Below are 26,236 nucleotides of genomic sequence, written 5' to 3'. Positions count from 1 at the left end.
CCACTTTTCCAGATGGTGCCACAGTATTTTGAAGTGACCATGCCACCCGTGCACTAAACCGACCTTTGAAAGGCCAGTTTGCAGGAATTTCTGACATTGTCTGAAATCGGCTTGTCAAAAGCCGGTTTCAAATGCTGCAACGTACTTTAATCATGAACTAAATATGTTTTGTGTTGTATATATATTGGTGAAAATAAATTTATCCGTTGGTAAATTAAATATATATCGGTTACACTATCTAACTCCCACCACTCGCCCTACAATATGCTTCCCCACTAAAAATTTGAGCACGAACTGGATGGATGTACTCGAGGCGTTGGATCATTGCCATCGGCGCCCTCAACGTGAAGCATTGAGGGTGGCCCAGGAAGCTTACCGTTGGGAATGGTGTAAGGGCTATCTTACATTTTTCCTTAATTAAATGCGCTTAGCGCATAAAGTAGAAAATTCCAATTAATTTAGTTAAATTAGTACACGTATAAATAATATCTTGAAGCAGCATTCTATACGGGATTTTCTTTTATTACATTGCTAAGGCTAATTATGTGGTGTCAATTAACGAACCCCTCCATCACTTGGTATTTCCATGTGCGCTCAATCTACTATATATAGATATTCCCCACTTGTTCTTGTATCTGTTATAAGGTAATTAAATCCTAATTTGTTTTCAAACTAGTTATCCCGTTTATAATTATATACAACACAAATAATATGTTTCACCCCTTCAACACTTCTCAATTTCTCATAGTGGATCGAATAATATATATCTTCATATTCAGATTAATTTTCAAGAAGAAAAATAAGACTTTCAAAAAAAATTTAGATTGTAGTGATGATGTAGAATGAGAAAGAATTTTGATGTGATTTGAATGAATAATATGATAGTTTCCATATGATAAGTGTATTTTTGTGTGAAAATTAAGTTTTATTAATGTAACCATATACTCCTAATATCGAATATCTAATCTAACTTGCGGTTAGATTTAGTTTCCTTTTTTTATAATTTAATTATGTACGGTATTTATTAAGGTTAGAATCAGGTTCAACCATATTAACGTGAAATTCACTTGGGCTATTTTTCGAATACAAATGCCCTAAAAATCGCTTTACTATGAGTGTTTGTGGTTGACTACCGCAGATGGGCAAACACTTTATGTTTCGATCGAAACTGACCATCCTAAAATATATTCATTTTTATCTAAGATATCATATGATCATCACTATAATATATTCATATTTATCTAAGATATGATATGGTTACGAAATAAAAATATGAATCAAGTTTTTTATAACCAATTGGTTTTAGTGAAATCACTTTCAAATCGTTAGTGCAATCAAAAAGTATATATTAAGATCGGTAAATTTTACAAGTAAATTGTATGGACCCCTTCACCTATAATATAACCGAACTGATCGAGCGACCTTGGAGCTCCAACTTAAATGCTACTAAACTTGGCTCCTTGAACAGATTATATTTTTGTAATATACTTTTAATTGTAGAAATATGTTTGCTTATGAGAAAGGCCCCTAAAACTATATTAAAACGAATCAAGACACGTAGTCAAGGAAAAGAAAACTATTGTAGAAGATGAAGACTCAACTCCCGTTTTTTCTTATAAATATAACGTTTACCTAATCACTTGTTGAACTTTCATATGTAAGATAAAATTAAGAAATAAAGTTTAGACTAAATCTGTCCAAATAACATACAAACAGACCCCATGTAGAAGAGCGTAAACACCAGTGAGACTCCCATAAAGAAAGAGACGAAGAAAGAAATTGCTGCTAATACCTAGATTTGCAGACATATGAGGCGAAGGTGTGTACTTTTAAGCTTCTTGCAATAGATAAAACATAGCCCGAACGAACCTACTAAGGCCCAAATCACCAGTCACCCCAAGCAAATAAGAAATTAAAAATGGTTACTATAAAATTTCTACGAATCAATCACTATGTTAGTGTAAAAAAACACTTAATTTTCTAGAGATGGACTTTTTACTGTAACTAAAACTGAATGAATGCAATAAATAAAATCACAAAGTAACACATTTAATCGAACAAGCAAAGAAAGAACAAATAAGCTTAAAGCAATAGTTATACTCAAACCAATCACATTAATCTCTTAAAAAAACCTTGTGGAGAAGCAAGTTTCAAGATGCCTAAGAACGTCAGGTCAAGTATTAGACAAGAACTCTCTCCACTACCAATTAGATGTAACAAAGATAACTAGAGATATAATTTAATATTCATTACCTCTAGTCCTAAGCCTCCTTTCTCAAAAATATGAATCCATAGTCTCCGGTAATTCTCACTCCATCACCACTGATCGTCCAACCAGGGTCTATGCATCCAGCATGAAATTTGTACCCACACGGAAGTCTTCTCCCCTCAACATGGTAAAAATTTTCATGACAGATTGAACATAGTTCTAATGGTGTTAGAATATGAACGAGTCCTGGCACAAATGACTCAGATAAAGGAGTGAATTGGTCACGAATGTTGAACCCTCATCATCATTTCAGCATTGTAAAAAGAACTTTTAGGACGTCTAATCAGAAAAACCAAACAATGTGTTTGAATACCATGCTTTGCTAATAGGCTTTCATCAATTGGACCCATTAAAAAAGGACGCATTCTTAGCCAATTGATGTCCTCGCTTCTCTTCATAACAATCGATCAGACCTAAAATGCGTCGTTTTCTAATGGTTCCTATTGATGAAAGCCTAGAAGCAAAGCACAATACTGAAACACATCGTTTGGCTTTATTGATCAAACGTCGTAGAAGTTCTTAGTACAATGCTAAATCGATGATGAGGGTTCAACATCCGAGACCGAAAATACCTTCTTTATCCGACTCGTTTAAGACAGGACTCGTTCATATTCTAGCACCATCAGAAATATCTTTAATCTGCCATGAAAATTTCTACGTGGTTGAGAAGAGAAGACTTCCATGTGGGCACATATTTCATCTTGAATGCATAGACCCTTGATTTGCACTGAATGCTAGTTGCCCGACATATCGGAGGCCTTACCCACTACCGATTTGAACTACAACACCTGGTTGGACTACAAGTGGAGAGGTGGTCCTGGTGGCCGGTGCTGAAAATATATAGTAAAAAACATGTATGCAATATGCTATCTTTATTATTTGTTACTTAAATTGGTTACATAAATAACAAACTGTTCATTATATATATATATATATATATATATATATATATATATATATATATATATATATATATATATATATATATATACCCATTGCTTCGTACGAGACAGAGAAAAAAAAAAGAAAGATCAAAAGAAAAATGGAAATAGTGAATCAAGATCTAGACTATATATATATATATATATATATATATATATATATATATATATTAATTTCAGGTGTTTGGGGTGCTGAGGTGGTGGTGGAGTGGGGATTATCGGAGATTATGGATTCATATGTTTGAGAAAGGAGGCTTAAGACTAGACGACGACAACAACAACAACAACAAAAATAACCAATCTCACACATGCGAGGTATGGGGACGTGAGATGTAGACAATTCTTCCTCTACCTTAGAATACCTTAGAATAGAAGAGAAGTCGTTTCTCTAACCACGAGTCGAGGAGCATAAGACTAGAGGTAATCTTTGTTACTAAATATCTAATTGGTAGTAGAGAGTGTTCTCATTTAATATCTAGTTACAGTAAAAAGTCTATCTCTCTGTTTTTCTGTTCGTCGGTTTCATCATTCGGTCTAGGGGTTGTGATCTTGTATAGATTAATCCGATGCCCTAACCACAACTTCTTCCTCGAGAACCCGACAATCCTCGTTCACCACCAGAAACATTACCATCTCTACTATTTCTTGGTCGCTAACCGATATATGCTGCCACATTATATTTCAATAAACACATTTAAGTCATTTCACATAAAGTGGTAAGATGGGCGGGTCAAGGTAACTGGTCAAAATGGGCCAATTTTTGGTATTTTTGCGGAATAAAAACATATTACCTTCCTTCCAGGCATCATGTTGACTAGTCTTCTAGACTCCTCAAAGGTGGGCAAAACTTCGGGATCGGCTTTCGGCTTGTTACCATTAGCGTAAATATAATATCCTTTTCCATTATTTTTACTTGAGACAACAGTCTAGTGTTAACCAAAAAAACGAATTACTAAATCATGAAATACTGAAAGAAATTACCATTTCGTCCACTTTTCAGTAGAAGGTCACCTATCGGAGATCGGAATGTTCGATCAGGAAAAGCGGTATAAATATCTTTACTTAAAGCAACAGCCACACCATATTCAGCTAAATCCTGGAACCTAAAATCACAAAGTCAAATTGAGTTTGACTTTTAAGGTCAACATATCAATTTACAAGTTCAAACAATTGGATTTTATATATAACTGAAGGAGAGGAAATTACTGGAACGGGCCCATAGGGGAGTCCAAAGGTGGTTATAATTCGGTCAATTCTGAACAAATCGACATCCAAATGAAGCAAAATTTGTGCAACTTGAGTGTACGAAGAAAAGGTGCGGTTAACCGCAAAACTGGTACAATTTCCGACCACAACAGGTGATTTTTAGATAACTTTTCCGACTGTCAACAGGTCTAATATCACTTGTGCAGACTTTTTTTTTTTGTTCTGACTATTTCCAGTAGAGGCATTACGTGAGCCGGACTGTTATAAACATTTTACAACAGAAAATAAACATTAGTTCAATATTTTCAAATTTAATGCTTGATAACTAATATGTAGAGAAAATAGTTAAGAAGTTTGGAGTATGCCATGTAACCTGAATAAATGGGCCCCAATAACTCGATCTTAAAATTTTATTTTCTCTCCAACTAAATTGAGGTGGACAGATGCTGTCGATTTCACTAAATATCTTTTGCTTTAATGGAACACTCTCAATAACAGCCTGCAGTCATCAAAGTAACTAGATCAATAAAATGTTGAAGAGTTATGACACAACGTACGTCTAAAGTGTTGGTTCAGTGTGCACGTCATAATACAAATCTATACTACCGATTGTGTACAGGCCTATGGGGTCACACACTTTAGCATTTAGACACCAATTATTATATATTGTTGATATATAATTTATAACCTATAATTTGAAAAGCATTATTTAATTAAATATGATTTAATTAAATTTTTTAAAGAAAAAGTTTTAAGTAGTAGAGTGGTTGAATTATATATAATTTGGTTAACAACTTCAAAAGAATCATATATATTACTCCATATTTCGTTTGGCAAAAAGATGCGAAAGCAACACAAATATTAAAAAAGGTTTTTAGTGGTATTTAAAGATTAGACTACTTGTCCAATATGCAGTTTTTTCAACCACTCTCACTTATTGATGATATACAAATCAAAATAATTATTTTGATTCTATGGACTCCACTGGAATAAGAGTTGATCTAGATCAACATCATGACCTTACAAAGGGTTGTGTGGAATTTGTTCCTCCAGCTGAATACATGGTTCGGCCACCAATGCCACCATTGTATTTTTTCTTGATCGATGTATCAATATATTCCGTTAAAAGTGGAATGCTTTAGGAGCAATAGGAAGATTGTGAATTTATTTTTCTCTTCAATGTTGTAAACAATATTTGATATTGTTTGAGGTTATATACGGACTAGCATCCGATTGGTGTTGTTCGAGGTGCTGTGTGGATCAACCATGGAGATATTCATACACTTTGAATATATGTTTCAACCTAGACGTGGACAACTCTTTCTACCGTTTTTGCGTCGCTCGCTAAAGGTATATCTAAACTCCTCTTTGTGAATTTATTATTTGACAATTATTAGTGGTGTAATTGGATCTTGTTGTGATCGTTAATCGTGTGAATGTTTTACTTGAAAGTTTATAATAAAATAAATGATGTTTATTTTAAAGTTAATAAAAGATGCTTATTTTCATGTTCCGCTGCGTTTATAAAATTTAAAAGTACACACGGTTTCCATCAGTGGTATCAGAGCCGCTTTTACACCATCTTAATTGTCGCGTGATTTTCTTTAGATTTAGCTTTGTGGTGTATTGGTGAAAGTCAAAACCTTTTTGGTTTTTAAAGTCAACTCGGTTGATCTAGACTTAACCTCACGACGCACAAATATAATTGAAAAAATATCACTACTTTAAATTGTAGATTTAATTATTATGGCTTGAATAATTGTTATAATTGTTGAGTGTTTATTTCCATGGTTATACACATGCATTGTGACCATGGACAAGCCATATGAAGATTTTTAATAATGTAGTTATTAAAATTGTGATTGCATGCATAGCCCGTAATGCCCCGACCTATGTGTTTGATTATATGTGAATGTTATGATTGTTGGTCATGGCAATTTTAAGCCATGTTGGTTATTGATTTATTGAAAGGCCATTTTGAAGCCAAAGTTGTATTATATTTATTTTTCATTTTCATAGTATTGTATTTATGTTTATTCTAAATTGTAAAAGTATTAGATTAGTTGTATTTTTTAATTTTAAATAAATGTAATAAGATGAAGATTGAAGATAAAGATGCAACGTGAAGTTTGACTTAGAACATGGCGAACAGGTCAAGTTGACAACGATGGCGTTTGTCAAGTTTTTACTTGATTCTTGAATTAAGTGGGAGCTACTATATTACCCTTAGTTTGACCTCTTGATCTCATGTCGGCTCATGAGATCAAGCATAGGATTTTTTGGGCTAGGCTATGTGTGTGTGATGCATGGTTGTGTTTTATTTTATGCATTTGTATTTAATTTAATTGTTGATTATAATATATGCTAAATGATTTTAAAACCGGTAACGAGTTTCAAGATTAAAATTGATGATTTTAAAAAGTTAAACTCTAACGAGTTTAAAGTTAAATGTTTTTTGAAACTCAAATAATATATATGGGCGACATCTTTTAAAACTGTTTTAAAACGATACACGTTTGTGTATTTGTTATTTTATATCCTATAAATTAAATAACAAATTAGATCACAAACATAATCGACATATACAATTGGTTAAAATGTTTTTTTTTTAACTAATAGTGTAACGAATCTTGTGTGCATGCATTATTCGTTGACACGAACGTTTTCTAAAATACCCGTCAAATTTAAGTCATGCCATCCAATGAGCTTGCAAACACTCCTCGTTATTTTTCTGATCTAGTGAGACTAGGCTGAATTATAGCCACGAGGTGGATTTTTCGATCTAGTGAGACTAGCGTGAATTTCCACTGTTTTCAAATTGGACGACTTAATCGTATTCACGGTGAGACCTGAGTTCGAGGCAAGGATGGGACAAACATGTCGGTAGATAATAGTGATTTGTTAGACTACATATATCTCTAGGTCCCATAAAGATCTAAGAGTTGCACTTGTAATGCAATTGGTACCCGCTACCTACCAATAGACTCCATAACTGCTAGCTGATCAACAGATGTCGCTATAGAACCTCTATGTGGATCTTAGGCTTTCGTAAATTAATTGTTTTTTAAAAAAAATTACAAAAATTTAGGTAGTTAATTTATTAAAGCGCAATATCGAAAATACTAAATTGAATCTTATATCTGTTGTAGATGTCAAATAATCAAAACGTAAACCAAAACACACTTCCTTCTTTGTTGAAGAAGGATAAACTCAATGTTCAAACTTCCTAGTCTGGCAATGCAAACTGAGAACTCTTTCTCAAGCATAAATGGAAGTTGAACAAAATTAGAACCCTTATCCGATCCTCCTGTTTGCGCAGCTCCTGTTACTCAGCAAAATGCTTATCGGAAGTTGTTCGATGAGTAGGAGAAGTAGGATAAAAGGGTGAAAAAGAATAAGCCGAATACTTTGTGGAAGGAAATGATAAATCATTCTTTAGGAAAATTATTCCACCTTCCAAGAAGGAAATCCCAATAAAAGACTCCGAATGTTTCCATTATGGAAAGGTTGGCAATTGGAGAAGGAAGTTGTCCTATCTACCAATCTGAGCTGAGAAAAGACAATGCTGGTAAGATTAGAAATCTCAAGTATATTTCATATACAGTTATATACTTCTTCTAGTGATTTCTAAATCATTGTTAACCGGTTGTGGTCTTCACACCCGTAACAATATAAATGGAATGAGAAGAAATAATAGACTGAAGAAAGGCACACTGGATTTGCGAGTGGGCAATGAGAATCAAGCTTCGATTGAAGCCGTTGGTCACTATGAGCTTACTCTTCCAAGTAGTCTTATTGTTTTGTTGAAACAATGTTATTATGCTCCTAGTATTATGAGCAATATGATTTGAAAGATGCTGGTTTTAAACTTGCATTTACGCACTTTGGTATTTCAGTTTCTAAAGATAATATTTTTTATCTTAATGCCTATCCAAGTGATGGTATTTTTGAAATTGATATGCATGGTGTGATTTCAAATGAGAATTCTATGTATACCTGTAACACCAAGTGATTCAAGCAATGCTTGAATAAGACCTATCTATGACATTGTCGTCTTGGTCGTATAAACAACGCATTTCAAAACTCCATTCTTATGTACTTTTGGAATCAAATGGCTTTGATTCATTTGATGTATGTAAGTAATGTTTATGTGAAAGGATGACAAAGGCTCATTTCTTCGATTTAGATGAAAGAGCTACATATCTTTTAGGACTAATACATATTGATGTATGTGGCCCTTTAGAACAATGTCTAGAGATGATAAATCTTACTTCGTTAAATTAACTATTGTTATAGTAGATATGGTTATGTTTACTTGTTGAAACATAAACATGGAGTTTTTTGAAAGGCTTGAAGTCTTTCAAAATGAAGTAAAGAATCAGCTTGGAAAGACCATTAAATCACTTCACTCTGATGAAAGAAGTGAGTATATGAGTCAAGAGTTTTTGGACCACCTGTAGAATTGTTGGATTGTCTTACAATTCACTCCACCTCATACACCACTACTCAATGGTGAGTCTGAATGGAGGAATCGAACTTTACTCGATATGGTTCGATCTATGATGAGTCTGACTACTCTACCATCGTCTTTTTGGGGTTATGCATTAGAGTCTGCTGCAAGCATACTCAATATGGTTCCAACCAAGAAGGTAGAAAAGACACCATATGAAGTATGGCATGGGAAGATTCCCAAGTTGTCTTATTTAAAATTCTGGGGTTGTGAAGTGTATGTGAAGCATGACACTTCAAACAAATTAAAACCCTGAATTACTAAATTTCACTTTATGGGATACCCAAAGGAAACAATGAGTTACTACTTTTACTACAAAGCTGAAAACAAAGTGTTTTCTACTCGGTCTACTGAATTCTTAAAAAGGAGATCTCCTCTTATAAGAATTTAGTGGGAGTAAAGTAGATCTTGAAGAAGTTCAAGAACCACGAAGTAACATACCTTCTATAAGCACTAGTAATCCACACGTTGAATCTGAGCGCATTGTTGGTGAGTCAGAACGTGTTGCACCTGAACTTCATAGGTCTGGTAGAACTCCTCATTGGCATAAGAAGTTTGATTATCTGATTAATTCAGATGAACCTCACCTAGAGGATTATGAACCCTCTAGCTACCGTGAGGCCATATAAGATCACGAATCTTAAAAATGGCTAGATACTATGAATGAAAATGTGCAGTCCATGAAAGATAATCAAGTATGTGACTTGATTGATCTTCCACCCAATTGTAAGACAATGGGGTATAAATGAGTCTTCAAAGAGAAGACTAGCATGGACGGTAATGTAAACACTTTTAAAGTTCGATTCGTGGCAAAAGGTTATGATGAAACTTTTCCACTGATCGCGAGCTTTATACATTAGGATACTTATTACCATAACTACTTTTCATGATTATGAAATACGGTAAATGGATATCATAATCGCTTTTCTAAATGGCGGCCTAAGCGAGGACGTATATATGGTTCAGCCGAAAGGATCTATATATCCTAAGCATCCTAATAAATTATGAAAGCTTCTAAAATCCATTTATGGATTGAAGCAAGCATCCAGGAGCTAGAATCTTAAGTTTGATGAGAATATCAAAGAGTTTGTTTTTTCTCAAAAACAAGATGAGCTCTGTGTTTACATTAAATCTAGTGGAGGCAAAGTAGTCTTCTTGATCTTGTATGTTGATGACATACTGCTTATTGAAAATAACATTTCAACTTGCAAGATGTCAAGTCTTGGCTTGAAAATGTTTTTTCATAAATGATCTTGGAGAAGCTACTTATATACTTGGAATCATGATCTATAGAAATAGAATCAAATGGCTTATTGGTTTGAATTAATGTACATATCTTATCTTACAGAGATTTAGCATGCATTACTCCAACCTTGGAGCATTGCCTGTGCAAAAGGGCATAACCTTGAGCAAGTCTCAAAGTCTTATCAAACATGATGAGATAAGATAAACAAAATGTATCCCATAAGTTTCAGCTATAGGATCCATTATGTATGTCATGTTATGTACTAAAATGATGTCGCGTTATTTTTGAGTTTGACGAGTCATTATCAACAAAATCTAGGTTAAGAACATTTGATTGTTGTCATGAACATTCTTAAGTATTTGTAGAGTACTAAAGATATATTCTTGGTTTACGATGGTTTGGAAAAGGAGTTAAGTATTAATCATATTACATATGCTAGTTTCCAAACTGATCGAGATGATTCTCGATCCCAGTCAGGTTGTGTCTTTGTCATGATGGACGAGACAGTTGATTGGAAGAGCTCTAAGAAGAGCACGGTTGAACAATATACAACAAAAGCAGAATACATTGTTACTTGAGAAGCTGCTCAAAAAGTTGTCTGGATAAGGAAGTTTGTTGTTGAACTCGAAGTAGTTCCTAACATTAAATCTTCTATAAAAATGTATTGTGATAGTTCGTCGCGTATTATACTTGCGAAAGAATCACATATACATTAATCCATCTGACACATTCTTCAAAAGTTTGACTATATTCATTAAGTCATTGAGAAGAATGTTATTAGTATTCTTAAGGTTCAAACAGATGATATCGTGGCTGAACCGTTCACGAAGCCCTTGATGCACAACCAGCATGATGATCATGCTAGTAATATTGGACTTCGTTAAGCTACTATTCTTTTTCATTTGTAATTTAGTATTTGGATATTTTAGGAACATTAAACAGTTTTATCTTAATGAATTGAGATACTAGGTATGGTCGTTTTCATTTATATCACTGTGTTCTATATTAGCATGTTTAATCCATGAATAATTATTGATTATTCTAAATCTCCATAATCGGTCATGTTATGGGAGTAACATGAATTAAGATTATTATGAAATTTGGTTTTATTCACTGATGGTGAATAGTAAACTAGTTGATACCAAAATTCATATGTATTCATTGATGATGAATATTGGAATGACCCAATCATGAGATGTCACTACATGGATCGTCGTTAATAGTGAATCTCATAATGGTTATGTCTTTGTGTCCTTAGACCTGAGATGTATATGTTGGTTTTGATTATATAACATATTATATTTTGATATGGTTAAACGCTATCCTGAACAAGGTAGTTATAAAGGCCATCATTGGGTATGATATGAAGTACATGACAAACACATATAATCAAAAAGGAATTTATTTCTCTACGTGAGAGTATGATACCGCTGGGCCCCTCGATGAAAGTGAATGGATATTTACACGGCCGTGTCCAAGCTATATTGATTGTTGTTCAATTCTAACTTGGTGATCACATTCAAATTTTCTATATCGAGAAACAGAATTGATTGACAATTGAGAATGACTAGATCCATGTCTCATGTCAACTCGGTATCGGCAATAAAGGGACAATAGACACTCAATCATTAAATTATTATTATTTTTAATAATGATAGTTCGTTTAGCTGAAACAAACACTTGTATATTTTCGGGGGCATTGACGTGTTGCTAGACGCCAATATATGTCGGTATAGTTTTCTAGATGTTATGTCATGCACAAGTGGGAGTTTGTTGGTTCAGTGTGCACGTCATAATACAAATCTATACTACCGATTGTGTACAGGCCTATGGGGTCACACACTTTAGCATTTAGACACCAATTATTATATATTGTTGATATATAATTTATAACCTATAATTTGAAAAGCATTATTTAATTAAATATGATTTAATTAAATTTTTTAAAGAAAAAGTTTTAAGTAGTAGAGTGGTTGAATTATATATAATTTGGTTAACAACTTCAAAAGAATCATATATATTACTCCATATTTCGTTTGGCAAAAAGATGCGAAAGCAACACAAATATTAAAAAAGGTTTTTAATGGTATTTAAAGATTAGACTACTTGTCCAATATGCAGTTTTTTCAACCACTCTCACTTATTGATGATATACAAATCAAAATAATTATTTTGATTCTATGGACTCCACTGGAATAAGAGTTGATCTAGATCAACATCATGACCTTACAAAGGGTTGTGTGGAATTTGTTCCTCCAGCTGAATACATGGTTCGGCCACCAATGCCACCATTGTATTTTTTCTTGATCGATGTATCAATATATTCCGTTAAAAGTGGAATGCTTTAGGAGCAATAGGAAGATTGTGAATTTATTTTTCTCTTCAATGTTGTAAACAATATTTGATATTGTTTGAGGTTATATACGGACTAGCATCCGATTGGTGTTGTTCGAGGTGCTGTGTGGATCAACCATGGAGATATTCATACACTTTGAATATATGTTTCAACCTAGACGTGGACAACTCTTTCTACCGTTTTTGCGTCGCTCGCTAAAGGTATATCTAAACTCCTCTTTGTGAATTTATTATTTGACAATTATTAGTGGTGTAATTGGATCTTGTTGTGATCGTTAATCGTGTGAATGTTTTACTTGAAAGTTTATAATAAAATAAATGATGTTTATTTTAAAGTTAATAAAAGATGTTTATTTTCATGTTCCGCTGCGTTTATAAAATTTAAAAGTACACACGGTTTCCATCATAAAGTTCAATTTATTTTGTTATTAGTATGATAGACAATTAGTATAACCTAAGCATGTTACAAAAGAACATACCTCCATAACCATATCTAGATCTTTGAACTGTGAGTAGTCTAATACCCAAGTAACCATCGATAAAACCCTTTCAGCTTGGGCCGGTGCTAACTTCTTCCTTGCAACCAAACCCGGTCAACCGCCGGTCAACGGATGTCAAACACAATTTAACGGTGTCGGATAACTTAGATGATGCCGGAATCGAGTAAAGATGAGGAAGAAGAACACGCAAATCAAAAAGAAGAGAACAAATGAAAAAGATACGGTGAAACCTGTAAAATCCGGTGACCGGAGAAGGTAAAGAGGCAAGTGGCTGCGGTCTTTCTTAAATTTTTAGGGTTTAGATTGTATAATAATAGCCCCTCAACTTTACCAAACTTTAATACCAAGAACAAACTTGATATGAACTTTATATTACCAAGGATTAAAGCAGTAGCTATCCCTGAGCCCATTAGGCCACCACCAATCACAGCAACTTTCTTAACAGTCTTCGGCTTAAGACCAACATCGGTAACTTTAGGTACCTATTAGTTAATGGGGGTTGTTTCAACGGGTCTGGCAGTGGCAACGGACGTTTTCACCACATGGCCGCCGATTATTGGGTTTTGATTTTAATTGTGTCTGAGTTTTGATTTTAATTGTGTCTGGGTCTTGAATAAAATTGAGGAATTGAAAAAGAAGAACTGAAAAGAGAAGCAGTAAAAAAAGGAAGAAGATGACCATTCTCATTCTCAGATCTATTTATGAGATTTTTCATTAACAACCCAAAAGTATCATATAATTAACATATTTTACCCCTTAAATTTTATAAATGAGTTTCTAATTTCTTTATTTAATGTAGAAATGGAATAGACTATATATAGATGTATATTTATATAATACGGAGTACTATTTTTATTTCTATTTTTATTTCTTTGACATTTTTATTTTTAAGTTTTTATTACATATATATAAATATATCACCACCACTACTCCACTCATTACTACACCACGCCTTAGTCAGTAAAAAAGTGCAAAAAAACCACAACACGAGTTACCATTACAAATGATCTTAGAGCTGCAACACGCGCATGACATCCCTACAGGAAATAATACGATAAAATTTAATAACTTCAACATTTATTAACCCATTTCTCATCACACAATTCAGTTGTTACCTTTACTTAGATTAGTTCAAACTTCAAAGTGGTAATTGTTATAATTATCAAGTAAACCCTAAACCCATAGTCATATTTGTTATAGCAAACACTTGAATTCAATGAAAACGAATCAAATTAAAGAGATTACCAGCCACTTCAATTGTTAGGTTTTACCAGGCATGACCAAAAGAGTATAAGACTCAATTCAGTGATAAGAAAAGCTAGATTCAAACTATTACAAATGACTTATTTGTCAATATCCACCAAAAATCCTTCTTCTTATTAAAAGAGAAGCCAATTTAAGTAATATTTTTTTCAAATAACAAATCTTGATCATCCAATCTAACTAATCAATTAAATACAACCGTTGGATTAAATATTAAAAAGATTATTACTTAATACGTTTTTCGATTCGAATGAAAATTACATAAATATCCTTATTATAACTTTAAATAACAATTACATCAATAATTCAATTTTGAACTTTCAAAAATCCAGCTATTTCTGGCTAAAATTCTTCCCTTGACCATTTATTCCGGAATACTTTTCAGAATTTAAAGGTTTTTCAATCAATAATTAATTACACAAAATTATCTTCCTCAATTGAATTCAAAAGGTTTCTCGCTATTATTAAAGCAGAAGCCAATTTTCAAAAATTAATTGATACGCCAATTAAGGATAAAATCAAAGCTGCATTTTGGAATAAAATCGCTCAAAATCTGAAGATTATTCATATAATTCAAATCGCTACCAAATCTCCAAACTTTTTCCCCAAAAATCAATATCGGCGATGTATGCCGAAGACATCGCCTTTCACCGCTCAATCCATAGTTATTCGACGGATTCGTCATTAATCAATCACCTAGCACTATGAAAGACCTAATATTTATACCACGTATATTAACCCTAATTACCCAATCTCAGCCGCTCAACTCTTCGACTATAGCCAGCGCAGATAAACACATATCAAAATTAGAGTTATTAATTTATGATTTCACACACCATTGTTTGGTCATTACCAATCTAAGTAGGTATGTTTCTTTATCTTTTTTTACTTTGTTTGAATGCAAGGAATATACATTCAAAAGTTAAATAAACCTTCGTTGAATGTACGTGATTGAACATATTGAGGAATTGTTGTTAACAATTATCACTTTTTAATGTTTTTTCAATTTTTATTGTTTATTATTGATTATTGTTAATATATTAGACAAGCTAAAAATTCCCATAGCATGTGTTATGGGTAATCCAAGACTGACCCATTTTGTTATTTTTGCTAACTTGCACACTCAGCCCATTTTTATCGCATCCATTTTATGATCATGACTAACATAGATCACTTAACAATTGCTATATTTTGAAGGCACGAGAATATGTAATTGCTATTTTGAGCATGATTTTGGGTACTTTCCAAGTAATGTAGCAAGTTTAATCTCTTTAATATGTAGTAAAAAGAACTTTGATTGTGATCACGGTAAAGATTTTGGCATAACAAAGTTAGGGTTTTCTTAATCTTTTATCTATTAATGATTAACAGACGTTTTTCTGTTAGTTGTTTTGCAGCCAATTAACTATCAGACAGATGTTTATAGCCAATGATCAACATATGTTTTTCTATTTGTTGGTGTAATAATATCTATTGAGTTATACAGAGCTTTTATAGTTCATGTATGTGTCGGATCTAAGATTTTGATGTAACTTTGGTTCATCAAGCTACTTGCAACACTTAAATGAGTTGTGCTACATGTCTTAGACTTATACAAGTGTTATGATGGTTAAACCTTGGTTAGGATGATGCAAACACATCAACGAGTTGTACACTTGAAGCTATATGCATCAAGGATGAGAACCGTGATAAGCATCGAGCACCAAGAACCCACCGGAACCTACTGTTTACTATTTTTTGGAATAGAACCGAATACCTGGGCTACTGTAAAGTTGATTTTCAGTTAGCTCTGTTCGAGTAGATAATTTTTCGTTTAAGACTCGTCTTAATCCGAGTTACGGTTTAGGATCTATGGCCCTCCGAGTGTCACTATGCCTTTTAATGTTGTGCTGAAAATTCTGACCTACTCGCACTTAAACCGTCTCCACGGTCAAACAAAGACGAGTTTGCTTCTGGAATTTTTACCACAACTAAAGAACTCATATACGGATCCATGGCCACTAGTCTCACCTTATTTCAGTAGGTATAGAGGTCGTGGTGACTGATCGAAGTCAGCCTTTGTTTTAAACTCTTTTCATGAACGAAACTTACTTTACACCTTTTGTTTGATGATGAATGATGATGACCTTTAAGACCTAATTTACATACATTTAAACCTATTGGGACGATTTACTGACTTAGTAATATTTGACTTAGGTTGAGGACTTTTCGGACCTACATACTTGCTTACTTTCCGACTCAACTTTACTACTACTTTACCACTGTGAGTTATAGCATCCCTTTTTACTTTAACTATTTTGAGAACTGAGAATACATGCGCATTTTACGTTTTACATACTAGGCACGAGTACTTAAACTTTATATATGTGTGGGTTATTAAACGGCATAAACATTCCCTTTAGCTCGGTAACGTTTAGTCATTAGTTTTTGAACCGGTGAACGCGAATCTTAGATATGGATCCATATGGTTTGACATCCCCACTCGGGCTAGTCGTGCTAGCATTTAACGAGTGTTTAATACTTCGTAAACATACGCACTTGCCAAGTGTACTTTCAGGGGGTGATATATTATCTTTACGTTAAGTTAGTTACCGAGTGCCCATGGTTGAACATATACTTTATCATACTGATTTGAATTACTATTTTGAAACGCTTGTTGAAGCACTGAAATCTCGTGGCCTACCTTACATTACTGTTATACTTAAACTATAGCTCATCAACCTTTGTGTTGACGTTTTTAAGCATGTTTTTCTCAGGTGCTTAAGGTTAGTTTGCTTCCGCTGTTGTACTAGTCATGCCTTGTAGACTTCCGCTGTGCTTTCTAGAGATGTCACCGCATGAAACATATTATCTTGCATTCAAACTTTACTACTTTTGAACAATGATTTGTAACGACCTAAGGGTCACGTACTATTATCTTTACTTCTATTCATAGAAGTATACTTTTGGTTGTAAAACATTTGACGTTAGTTATGACGTCACCTTTTATGATGAATGCAAACTTGTTTTGAAAACGCATATAGTGTTTGACCTTGTAATGATCCTGTTGTTGATGGTCCGTACATGTTGATTTAGTACGGGGCATCACATTTGGTATCAGAGCATTGGTTGTAGGGAATTAAGATGCATTAGTGAGTCTGGACCGACCCGAGTAGGATTCACTAATAGGACTAATCTACAACTTGCTAGTTTACTTGCTTCTGCAAAACTTACTGCATACTGCTGCTTGCTTTTACTGCTATATATCGTATACTGTTACTTGTATACACTACTGTGTTATATTACTGCATGTTACTGCTTAGTACTACTGCATGCCACTACCTACTTCTATTGCTGTATGAACTTGTTGCATGCTACTATTACCTTTTACTGCTATGTAAACTCGCTGTATGCTTTTGCTTACTCTCGCTACTGCATGCTACTATCTCCTTTTAACATGTTACTTCGGTATGATACTGTTACTATTGCCAAGCTACGTGCTGCTGTAAACGATCTAGGCTGCTGTAGTTGCTATGCCTAATTACGCGCTTGCTACATGTCTATTATTCGCTGTACCAACGTGGAGAACATATCCTTCCCAGTTCAGATGTTTTCCTGAACTACTTTCCCGCTCGTCTAACCCTAAGGACTAGTACTATTACTAGCGTGTAGTTTTCGGCCAGCCTTCATGTCGTGTGATCTATTGGTTGTTTGATACACCAATGGTGGGGTCGTAAGGACCATGTTGTGGGAACTATCGGTTGTTTATACGCCGATGGTGGGGTCATATAACAGCCCTCATATTTCCATGCCTGAATTGACTAATTTGACTGTTGGGTTGTTATCCATACGTAATATATAATTAAATTTGACATTGATCAAATATTTATTTTTAGTCGACACTTTTTGTTAACTAAAGTTTACACTAATTATATAAAATAACTTTAGTTAATATTAATGCGTATTATATTTAAAACTATATGTAACATAATTATTAATTAAATGATAAGTTATTTTAATCATTATATATATTTTTAGCTTATAAAAAAATAAAAATAAAAAGAAATAAGATTTTTTTTTTATAAATTAAATAATGAGCCCATGAATTTTGACTAAATATTTTCAAAAACAAAAACTTATTAAAAACATTTTTAACATGTTTTTATTATTTTGTCAAAATTGGCACCTTTATTTTATTATTTTTTTTTCTTTTCACCAACTATTTTTTACCTATAAATACATGGCTCCTCATTCATTTTTTCTTGCCAAACACAAAAACTTAAGTTATTCTCTCAAAACCTTGAAGAAAATTTGAGGTACTTTCTATTTTTATTAATTTTTTTTCAATATTGTCATTTATATTTATATTTATTGTATATTCTTTGTAAAATTCGAAATTAATTATGTTTATATGTTATAATTAGTATTATAAGTGTTATGATGCATAAAAATAATTTTGATAATTTATGGAATATTATTTATAATTAAATACGAATTATGTAGTGTTTAAACGTAAAAACAATGTAAAATTCGTAATAAATACTTTTAACCAAAAATAAAATATATATAATTTTTTTCTGAGTTTTTAAAACTTATATAGATCTGAAAAAATTATAAAAATAATTAGTTGGGTCGAATTGGTATTTATTATATAATTAAACTCTATTATTATGTAATTCAAAGGTAAATTAAGAATAAATATAAAATAATAAAAAATATTTTTTTATATATTTTTCTACAGGCTAATAGACTGATAGAAACTTATAAAAATTATAAAAATAATTATTTGGGTTTATTTAGTAATTATGTAGAATTAAAATTGTTTTGTGAATACATTAAGGGTAAAAACAAAAATAAATACAAAAATATAATAAAAACATTTTCTTAAATTTTTCTACTAATCTATATGATTAACTAAGACTATAAAAATTATGTATATAATTTTTAGATATTTAATTTATTATTTAGACATTTTTGAATAATGTTCGATTAATAAAACACTATTATTTTTGAAGTAATTTAGGTATTTATTTAAAGGTAATTATATTTAATATATATAAGACATACTAAGGTATAATAACTAAATATTAAATAAAACTTAGGTTATATTATCACATATATAATTATTAAGTACATTAATAATTCGTTGTGTGTATACACCTAAAGTGAAGGTTAATCAAAGATAATGTATAATTCATGTGAACTTCATCGCTACTCACGGTCGTAAGTGAATGATGTCTAGGTTGCCATTTATGGGTAAGCTTGTGGATCTCGAATGCCATGACTTAGATTCTGGTCAAGAATCCTGGGCCCCCGGTTACATCTGGTCATTCCTGACTTATTTGATAGCAACGAAGTTTGAGTAGAGTTGTACAACATCTTGCTAAAGATTAACCCGAACTTTCTAAAATTGGAAAATTACTATAAGTGGAAACTTTCCATAAATAGTAACCTTCCGAAAATAGAAATTCTTTAGTGAACCATTACTATCAATATAGTACTATATACTATTGTCTGTTAGGCAATGTCTGATCATACGTTCTATCTCTAGGTTGAGATCTCGGTCACGTCCTTCCGTTCAATTCTTTTGTGTGCTACTAAGGTGAACTTCATAGCCCCACTTTTTACTGTTTCATAACTGTTTTACAACTTTTGGGGTGAGACACATGCTTGCTTTATAACTGTTTTACGCTTAGACACAAGTACTAAATTGTTAACTATGCTGTCATGCTTTGATTCATGCTAAATCCCTACCGTAATATCGTTAATTGCTACGTTTAAATGCAAACTTAATTATTGTGAGTAGGCCTATTGAGAGTAACGTCTCTAACCATTCGACCGTTGGTCTTTGGTTACATAATAATGATTTCACGACACTGACAGTACAAGGTGTCATAGGGTAAACTTGTTTAGTAGCGATATTACAAAATGCAGCAACACTTTTAGATTGATATTTCTATATCAATCAACTTTAAACTAAATCTTGTGGTCTAAAACTTTGGATATTATTTATAAACCTGTGAATTTCACTCAACCTTTTTGGTTGACACTTTAAGCATGTTTTGTCTCAGGTGATGATTGAGCTAGCTGTTTGCAACTTTGTGATGATAGATTTGATGCTTGCATGGAGTCCACATCGCATATTATATTTTAGTTCATAAACATTTATTTTACGTTTTAATAATAATGTAAACATGTATTACTGCTTCCGCTGTTTTATTAACAAAGGTTTTATTTAAAAAGTCTCATATAGAGTCGTTCTCGTTTATACAACTGTGTTATGATATGATTGGTCACAATTACCCCTGGTCCATTTTAGGGGGTGTGACAGATTGGTATCAGAGCAGGCTGATGTAGAGAACTAGGATTGCATTTTATGTGTGCCTTATACAATTAGGTACCTTAGCAATGTAGGATTACAACTTTCCTTGACTATAGTGCCTTTAATTGTTGCCTTAAACTGTTAAATGCTACACTATACTTTAGAAACTTTACTTATCTTAGAATGCCGAGCCAACCTAAGAACTCTGCTCACTTTCCTAAGTACTATTTAATTCTGCCACCACATTTAAATGCGACACCGTTCTCGACATTCCTATGTCATCTATCATAGTTTTGTGTATTACATATGTATTACATGAAATGTTATCCATGATTTTTGAAACTCCTATATTTGTTACTATTCATACTCAAACGTATATAACCTCCTTGTTATATCACGTACCTATATGCTTTATGCCTTTATGCATCGGTTTGTGAACTGGAAAATGTCATTGAGTTATCTCAAAGACATTATAATGTCATCACTACTCATATTCATTACTTTTAAATCTTTGATTTCTCGTTATTTTTTTTATCATTGAATTTTCTTGACGGATGGCGTCTACGAAACTCTAGAATAGAAGGGTTTGGATTATCGATTTAAAGGATCCTATAGCTCAAGCCGTAGACCTGAATAGGCCATTACGAATTGAAAGTCTTTAATCAAAAGATTATCAGATTACATACTTATCATTTTATGATCTCGGCACGTCATACTGCTATTATTGGAGTATAGACACATCATATCTTATTATATCTTATCATATCTATCTTAATAGACTTTGTCTAACACTTTTTCTAAATTTCCTCCGTAAATTACAGAAATCTTTTTGCTATATATACATATATCAAGAAGACAAATATATCATTCAATATTCAACGCTCATCTTATAACAAAAATCCTTATTCCGATCAGATAATATGGATTTCTCACTTGATTCCTTGAACTCCTCAAGCTCTAATGGCAGCGTAACCGGAATGAACCAACCAATTAGTCATCACCTTTTCTGGATGAATTGGGGGTGGGTTCGTAGTCTACTTAATCAATGGAGAAGTGAAGAAGGTGATCCTTTTCACCCACCACATTGCCCTATTGGCGAAGAACCTGAAGCACTTACCGGCGAACCCGTTCGGAACACTATTTTTACCCTCATTTCCAGGATATCCCGTCACGAATATATAATATCTAGAATTTCAGATCTTATTCATCCCCTTGTCCGAACCGCCAATCATCCCGGAATAATAGAAGAAGTCAACGAGCTTCGCGCTCGAGTAGTGGCTTTGGAAAATATGGTGCAAAACCTACGAGCACCAGCAGCAGCACCAGCAGCATAACCAGCACCACCAGTACCATCAGCATCACCGCCAACAGTATCAGCTTCACCAACAACAACATCTGCATTCCACGCCTCAACATCACACTCAGTACCTCAAACATTAGCATCATACGCCCCATAGATACCAAGGAATATTAGTAATAATGAGTTAAGATGTATTGACTCATTCTTTCTGAAGAATTATATATGTATACTTTATATATATATGGTTTGGAACAATAATAAATATTTTCGTACTAAGCTATTACGTGTGAATCTTAACTAGTAAATACTACTCGGATAATTCATATCACTAATATGCTATGATGTACATCCTTCGTTAATGACTTAACAATCGTTAATCACTACTTCAGCACACTAAACTCCATTTTCATAATAAATCAAGTGTATTATTCAAATACATGTTTGATTTTACACTTCCATTTTCGATGTACTCAAAACTTTCTAGAAAACATTATTCGTGCCTTGTGAATTTCACAAGAAATCCACGAGCACCAACATCATATACCGAGATATATCAATAACAATGAACGATGAAGTATTGATTCATAACTTCATTAGCGAAATATTTCGCGACAATTATTAAATCTCTAAGGTTTTGGAGATTATTAATTCTCATTTCAACCATAAATCAAATAAGTTTAATATTATATTAACTCATTAAATCCATGATTACATCTGAAAGAAAATATATATGTACGTATATTTTCATAAAGATTGTAATTAAATATTTTGTTGTACAAACTGTTGACGGTGAAAATATTTTAACGGGTAGGTAATACCCGAGAAATATTTATATCTCACATTAATATGTTACACCGTACATTCTTCAATTCTGATTCAACAGTTATTAACTATACTACTTACATCCACATATGTATCCGTTCACTAAAGAACAACCATTTTCATACAAATTCAAATACATATTCTGATTTTGACATATCGGAATTTAAGTAAAACTTTAGCAAGTGTTATCTTCTTAAAGATCACTACATTCATGAATTATATTCATTCGTATTCTATGATGAATTATCACATCAAACCACCGAACTTACCATTCCTTACTTTTGAAAATCACAAACATTTCTTCGTTAACTGTTAGATCCATTGATGGATGCATCTTACGCTTAAACACTTCAAGTTCAAAATTTTTGAAAACATCCTTTGAATCTTGACGATCACAATCAGCGTTCAATCATCTAAAAATGAAATTTCTTGAAACCATCTCAGATTGATAACCGACGATTCAAATATGGCTGCATTAAATGCAGAGGAAACAGCAAAATTGTAGATGGCCTAAATGGCCAGGAGTTTGATGATAAAGAATGGGGTATTGGGAACGCTCGATAGAAAATTTGGTGCTGAAAAACGGATTGAGCAAACCATGAAGGAGACCGTGGACAAATCACAAGGATTAAACCTGTAATCAAAGAATCTAGATGATTCGATTTCTGATGAAAATCACAAAAGATCTCCTTACGCATTCTAAATCCTTACAGAAGAATTTTTCTCGTTATCATTTGATCTTAGAAAATTCTAAGATATCATCGTATCTTTCGTTATAAATATCCTCCATATTTCTGAAGATACATTCATAACTACTCTTATCCGAAATTATTTATCACTTCGCACTTTCTGTGTTACATAATAAAGGAAACTGTTTTAGTTTCTATATTTCTATAACATACAAGTTTAAATTTTGAATGATTTGAGGTAGTGTTGGGAATTGAAGCATGAGTTAGTATAATATAATGATGTCAGGCCAACGTGATTATATTACAGTAAGTCATGCTAAATTTTTAATAGAAGATGATGATTCATTGACTTTATAATCATCATTTGCCATGTTACATGACTTTTACATTCTACTTAATCTCTGAACATATCAAGAACATATATTCTTGATAGTTCTATCCTTAGTAATTCTAGTAATTTGATAAATCAAATCGTGCTATTACCTTTCCTTCTGCTTTGTATATTATGATCATTTGAAACTTCATACCTACGAATTCTAGACCATTATTCGTTTGACTTGAAGTCGGGAAGGAAAAACAAGAGCATAGAGCTCCGACATATAAGGGAAAATATAAAGCCCGATAACAATACGGAAATTACAAACCGTGTATATCAATGCGTATAGCAACATAAAGACACGGGAGAATTAAAAACACTATAACCCCAAGGTAATTGTAGAAGTAAACAGATTCCTCTGGGGGTAAATAAAAAAGAAGAATGACAGAAACGATAGTCAGAAAATATCCAGGATAAGAACTGGATGGAGCATTTTCACAATCTTTGGAAGTATGAATCGAGAAAGAAAGTATAGAAGTGGTGAAGATAATGAAACAAAAGAAGCTAATTTATAGCAAAATTCTAGACACAACAATCAAGGCAATTTTAATTTCCTTAATTACCGGAGAATCAAATCTTATACAGATTATAAAGATTTCCTTTAAATCCCTTGAATTCCGAAAATCACCTTTAATTATGTCAAAAGTTAAGGCAAACTGATATTTCCTTATTTTAAACTTTTAAGATAACTTCATTTATACTCTTCCTATAATCGAACCGTTTTATCCATATTACCCAGTGTTGATAAAACAATATTTTCAACTCATATTCATCATTCTTGTTGTAAAGAATGACAATCTCTATCAAATTTCACGACTATGATTTTCATGAACTCCTTTCTATTTTGTCTACCCTAGCGTGGTGGCATAAACGCTCAAGGTTTAAATGAGCTCGATATTATTCATAACACATTTTATATATCCAATTTACTGAAATGACTTGTATAACATCATCATTTTGAATGATCTCCGCATTAATAATAAAATGCACTTCGTAGAAGAACTTGTAGAAATTATGGTTTGTATGATTTTAATTCTTGAAACAGAACAATATTCTATCCGTTGGAATTCACGCAAGGCCCCGAGCATACCTGGGAACGTGAAAACCAAATAAAATGTAAATATCCTCGTCTATGTACGAACAACACCGATTAATGGCAACAACTAAATTTCGGGACGAAATTTTTTTTAACGGGTAGGTACTATAACAACCCTCATATTTCCATGCCTGAATTGACTAATTTGACTATAGGGTTGTTATCCATACGTAATATATAATTAAATTTGACATTGATCAAATATTTATTTTTAGTCGACACTTTTTGTTAACTAAAGTTTACACTAATTATATAAAATAACTTTAGTTAATATTAATGCGTATTATATTTAAAACTATATGTAACATAATTATTAATTAAATGATAAGTTATTTTAATCATTATATATATTTTTAGCTTATAAAAAAATAAAAATAAAAAGAAATAAGATTTTTTTTTTATAAATTAAATAATGAGCCCATGAATTTTGACTAAATATTTTCAAAAACAAAAACTTATTAAAAATATTTTTAACATGTTTTTATTATTTTGTCAAAATTGGCACCTTTATTTTATTATTTTTTTTCTTTTCACCAACCATTTTTTACCTATAAATACATGGCTCCTCATTCATTTTTTCTTGCCAAACACAAAAACTTAAGTTATTCTCTCAAAACCTTGAAGAAAATTTGAGGTACTTTCTATTTTTATTAATTTTTTTCAATATTGTCATTTATATTTATATTTATTGTATATTCTTTGTAAAATTCGAAATTAATTATGTTTATATGTTATAATTAGTATTATAAGTGTTATGATGCATAAAAATAATTTAGATAATTTATGGAATATTATTTATAATTAAATACGAATTATGTAGTGTTTAAACGTAAAAACAATGTAAAATTCGTAATAAATACTTTTAACCAAAAATAAAATATATATAATTTTTTCTGAGTTTTTAAAACTTATATAGATCTGAAAAAATTATAAAATAATTACTTGGGTCGAATTGATATTTATTATATAATTAAACTCTATTATTATGTAATTCGAAGGTAAATTAAGAATAAATATAAAATAATAAAAAATATTTTTTATATATTTTTCTACAGGTTATTAGACTGATAGAAACTTATAAAAATTATAAAAATAATTATTTGGGTTTATTTAGTAATTATGTAGAATTAAAATTGTTTTATGAATACATTAAGGGTAAAAACAAAAATAAATACAAAAATATAATAAAAACATTTTCTTAAATTTTTCTACTAATCTATATGATTAACTAAGACTATAAAAATTATGTATGTAATTTTTAGATATTTAATTTATTATTTAGACATTTTTGAATAATGTTCGATTAATAAAACACTATTATTTTTGAAGTAATTTAGGTATTTATTTAAAGGTAATTATATT

At 32.0% G+C, this 26,236-nt stretch overlaps 2 protein-coding genes across 3 annotated transcripts; both read right to left on the bottom strand.

Moving 5' to 3' along the window:
• Positions 1–3,364: 3,364 nt before the first annotated feature.
• LOC139904284 (peroxisomal fatty acid beta-oxidation multifunctional protein-like) lies at positions 3,365–13,797 on the bottom strand. 2 transcript variants are annotated; one of them, XM_071886224.1, is made up of 6 exons: positions 13,007–13,797; positions 4,790–4,915; positions 4,417–4,674; positions 4,192–4,313; positions 4,002–4,122; positions 3,365–3,876 (listed from the first exon to the last, which is right to left on the bottom strand). In XM_071886224.1, the coding sequence occupies exons 1-3, from the start codon at positions 13,061–13,063 to the stop codon at positions 4,576–4,578; spliced, it is 282 nt and encodes a 93-aa protein (XP_071742325.1). In that variant the 5' UTR covers positions 13,064–13,797; the 3' UTR covers positions 3,365–3,876; positions 4,002–4,122; positions 4,192–4,313; positions 4,417–4,575. The 2 variants fall into 2 exon arrangements, with proteins under 2 accessions (XP_071742325.1, XP_071742324.1); XM_071886223.1 differs by having other exon boundaries at positions 4,002–4,313.
• LOC139843149 (peroxisomal fatty acid beta-oxidation multifunctional protein AIM1-like) lies at positions 3,769–4,430 on the bottom strand. The gene is made up of 4 exons (XM_071833219.1): positions 4,417–4,430; positions 4,192–4,313; positions 4,002–4,105; positions 3,769–3,876 (listed from the first exon to the last, which is right to left on the bottom strand). The coding sequence occupies exons 1-4, from the start codon at positions 4,428–4,430 to the stop codon at positions 3,769–3,771; spliced, it is 348 nt and encodes a 115-aa protein (XP_071689320.1).
• Positions 13,798–26,236: the final 12,439 nt, after the last annotated feature.

The sequence above is a fragment of the Rutidosis leptorrhynchoides genome, chromosome 4 (assembly GCF_046630445.1).
Source record: "Rutidosis leptorrhynchoides isolate AG116_Rl617_1_P2 chromosome 4, CSIRO_AGI_Rlap_v1, whole genome shotgun sequence".
Lineage (NCBI taxonomy): Eukaryota > Viridiplantae > Streptophyta > Magnoliopsida > Asterales > Asteraceae > Rutidosis > Rutidosis leptorrhynchoides.
This window is presented reverse-complemented; position numbering and strand designations above follow the sequence as displayed.

What these genes read in the sequence shown, in the direction of transcription:
- LOC139843149 (XM_071833219.1), bottom strand. An exon ending in ACTGAAAAGTGGACGAAATG is followed by an intron (nt 4,106 to 4,191) that starts GTAATTTCTTTC and finishes ATAATGGAAAAG; the next exon opens with GATATTATATTTACGCTAAT. An exon ending in ACATGATGCCTGGAAGGAAG is followed by an intron (nt 3,877 to 4,001) that starts GTAATATGTTTT and finishes ATAATGTGGCAG; the next exon opens with CATATATCGGTTAGCGACCA.
- LOC139904284 (XM_071886223.1), bottom strand. Translation starts at nt 13,063, where the DNA reads ATGGTTACTTGGGTATTAGACTACTCACAGTTCAAAGATCTAGATATG. An exon ending in ATCTAGATATGGTTATGGAG is followed by an intron (nt 4,916 to 13,006) that starts GTATGTTCTTTT and finishes TGATGACTGCAG; the next exon opens with GCTGTTATTGAGAGTGTTCC. An exon ending in ATTGGGGCCCATTTATTCAG is followed by an intron (nt 4,675 to 4,789) that starts GTTACATGGCAT and finishes TGTTTATAACAG; the next exon opens with TCCGGCTCACGTAATGCCTC.